The 3,584-nt window shown below is 34.3% G+C and overlaps 1 protein-coding gene across 1 annotated transcript; it reads left to right on the top strand.

The window, feature by feature from the left end:
* Window positions 1-367: 367 nt before the first annotated feature.
* On the top strand, window positions 368-2,606 carry LOC147547761 (uncharacterized). The gene is made up of 4 exons (XM_086666111.1): window positions 368-515; window positions 824-1,141; window positions 1,558-2,154; window positions 2,275-2,606. The coding sequence occupies exons 1-4, from the start codon at window positions 368-370 to the stop codon at window positions 2,604-2,606; spliced, it is 1,395 nt and encodes a 464-aa protein (XP_086522237.1).
* Window positions 2,607-3,584: the final 978 nt, after the last annotated feature.

Below are 3,584 nucleotides of genomic sequence, written 5' to 3'. Positions count from 1 at the left end.
GTAAGTTAGTTTTCTTCATCCTAAACCTAGTTTTATTTATATAATAGTTTGTTATTTATCTTTTTGATTTGTTTCTTTGTTTATATTCCTCTACTTGATGAATCTGGGAGATAGTATATATGAATTTTGTGTTTTATGTATTATAGATTATGTATTATAGATTGCTTTATGTTTTAGTGTTTTGATTTTTTCATACATGGTTTGTTGGTTCTGATGATTTTACACATCTATTTTTCTGATGAATTTTGTTCTGCAAATTGTGTTTGCACAATTTGGGTAAAACTGCATATCGTGCTTGCACAATTGAGTATAACTTAGCTTTTTGTATTTGCAGCATTGTTAATAGATTTGTTTTGATGTTCAGGAAATGGATTTAGTTGAGTCATCGAGTGCTTCATCTTGTTTTAGTCAAGCTGGTTCATCGAAGTTGTTCCAACATCCTCTCAGGTCTGAATCTTGGGGATCTGTGTTTACTGAAGTTGGTCAGAAGTTTGAAGGAGTGCCGATCAATTTAGGTTTGCATTGAATAGGTATTCCATCAAATTTGGTTTTGGGTATAGAATGAAGAGGAACCATGCTCATCGGGTAGTAGCAGTATGTCCGGTTGAGGGTTGTGGGTGGAAGGTTCATGGTTGTTCAAGGTTTGGTATTTCATCGTTATTTTATTTGAAGAAATATGTTCCTGAGCACACTTGCGGTGGGGGTTTTACTGATATAAACAAGCCAGCAGTTCATTCTAGAGTTGTATCTAATTTGATAGAAAGTGAAGTAAAGGTTGATCCGAAAAAGAAAAACAAAGCTATTATTACTACTTTTCAATCAGATTATGGTGTTAAAATCCCGTACTATATTGCTTACAATGCTAAGAAAAAAGCACTTGATTTTGCATTTGGTGATGAGGAATCTGGATATGCTAAACTTGATTGGTATACGAAGTCCATTATGAAGTGGAATCCTGGTAGTTATGTGCAGCTACAACTTGATATGGACACTTATCAGTTTGAAAGGGTTTTCATAGCATACGAGGCTTGTATTCATGGCTTTAAGTACTGCAGGCCTGTTATTTGGATTGATGGGACGCATCTTAAATCCAAATATAAGGGGACTTTGCTAACAGCTTGTGCCAAGAATGGCAATGAAGGTATGATTTCTAAGTTAATGAATTCATATAGTATTGTGTTTTGAATAGTTGTTTGTTTATTGTTACTCAATAAAGAATTATTTGCCATTTGAATAGTTGCTTGTGCGAATATAGTTTGCTTTTGAAACTGTTGTAGGTACTTTTTTTAGGTTTCTGTATGCAGGCACCTGATTTAACAATGTGGTATGCAAACACCTGTTTGCATGTTTTTTTATACAAACAGTTGTTTGCATCTGTGTGTTCTGCAACCATATTTGCACATATATGTCATGCAAACATGTTTTCATATTCAACCTCTGCATATATATGTCATTCAAACATGTTTGTTATGGTTTCTTAAGTTGATGAACTTATATAGTTTTGTGTAACTAGTCTTCTAGTTGCAATTTATTTATTTAACTACGTTTTTTTTTCAGGATTTTTTAGTATTGCTTTAGCTGTTGTTAGTGTTGAAAACAATTCAAATTGGAATTGGTTTTTGGAGAATTTGGCTCGTGTTGTTGATAGAAGTCGTACATATACTTTCTTGTCTGACCATCACCCGAGTATTATCAAAGGAGTTGGTGATCTTTTTCCAAATGCACACCATAGTTATTGTGGGTGGCACATTAGAAACAACTTAGTTAATGCAATTGGTTATGGTTCTCAAAGAGCAGATTACATAGAGTCTTTGTTATATCGGGCAGCTCGTGCGTTGACTAAGGATGAATTTATCATTCATTTCAAAGAGATGGAGTTAGTAGGTGGTAGACGTTTGACGGATTTCTTTAAGAATTGCCCATTTGAAAAATGGGCAAACGCTTATTTTGTCGGTAAAAGATATGGTGAGGTATGTTCATCCTTGTGCGAAAGTTATAATTCATGGATAAGGGAGGAAAGGGGCATGTCGGTAGTTCTCATGTTAGAAACCATTCGTATACGAATGATGGAAATGATGCAAACAAGACTTGAACTAGCTGAAAAATGGACTAGTTTGTTGTGTCCGGAGATAGATAAAATCATAAGACAAAGGCGTAAGTTCGGTTCTGTATGAAAAGTTGTAAAATCATCGAAATTTGTATATGAAATCTTTTCAACACCAAGTCAATTAGTTGATTTGAGTTCGTTCTATTGTTCGTGTTTGAAATGGCAAGTTGAATGCATTCCATGTGAGCATGCTATTACAGCTATCAAGTATGATGGACGACCAATGGATACATTTGTTGAACAATATTTTACGACTGAGAGCTTCAAGAAAACTTATGAACACGCCATTATACCTATTCCAAACAGTGATGAACCAAAGGTGTTTGCAGCAAATGAGACGATAATCAATCCACCATCAAATAAGAGAGCACCTGGTAGGCCAAGGAGTGTGAGAATTGAGAGTGCTAGAGCAGCCAAGTTTAAGAAGAAGAGAAAATGTGGACGTTGTGGCAAGTTAGCGCATCATAGCAAGAGAACATGTGCAGCAATATTGAATTAAGATTAATTTTGACATTCGTTAAATGTATGCAAAGATAATTTGAATATGAAGTTTTATTCATTGTTACTCGATAAAGGATTATTTGAAATTTGAATATGAAGTTTTATTCTGGCTAAATGTATGCAAAGATAATTTGCTTTAAACTGTTGCAGGTATACTTTTTTAGGTTTTGTATGCAGGCAACTGATTGGAAGTGTGTTATGCAAACAACTATTTGCAGTGTGATATGCAAACGTGTAGTACGCAAACATCTATTTGCATATTCAACCTTTGCAAACGTGTTTGCATATTCAACCACTGCAAACTTGGTTGCACATTACACCTCTGCAACCTTGTTTGCACGTTACACCTCTGCAAACTTGTTTGCACATTACACACTATGCAAACTTGTTTGTATGTTGCAAATTTGTGAACGAGTTTTTGTTTCCAACTAACTTGTATGAAGCTTTCTGTCTACAAAAATATTGATGGTTTTTTTGTTGCCCTCGAATTGTTAAATATTTTTACGGGGGTTCGGGGGCGTAGCCCCCATTTTGTTTTAGAAAAAATTTCAGTGTTCTGCTCTTCTTCTGTCCGAAGAAATGATTCATCGAAATAATGAGAACAATTTTTATAAAAATTATATTGATTGGAGTGAGTTGCCCAATTTTAAAAGTAAATAGTTGAATTTTTTTTTACGGGGGTTCGGGGGCGTAGCCCCCGATTTTTTTGAAATTAAATTGTTAAATATTGTTTTGCTTTTAAACTATCAGACTGCTAACAAAGAGCCATAACTCTCTATAGACAACAAAAAGAAACAATCTGTATATTGATCATGGAAACAAAAAGGACAACTAAACTCTAGCAACAAAGACTAGAACCAAAACAAAGACCCTAATCACTAAAAAATTAACAACACATAAGATAACACACATAAAAAATAACTGCAGAAAAACAACCAAGTGTTTGCATTCTGTTTCAACTAGTCTGCAAACAAAA

Source organism: Eschscholzia californica, unplaced genomic scaffold, assembly GCF_041429995.1.
Source record: "Eschscholzia californica isolate CP2 unplaced genomic scaffold, dmEscCali1.0.p SCAF_3, whole genome shotgun sequence".
In the NCBI taxonomy this organism is placed as follows: domain Eukaryota; kingdom Viridiplantae; phylum Streptophyta; class Magnoliopsida; order Ranunculales; family Papaveraceae; genus Eschscholzia; species Eschscholzia californica.
The sequence above is the reverse complement of the archived record's forward strand: the minus strand, read 5'-3'. Positions and strand labels throughout refer to the sequence as shown.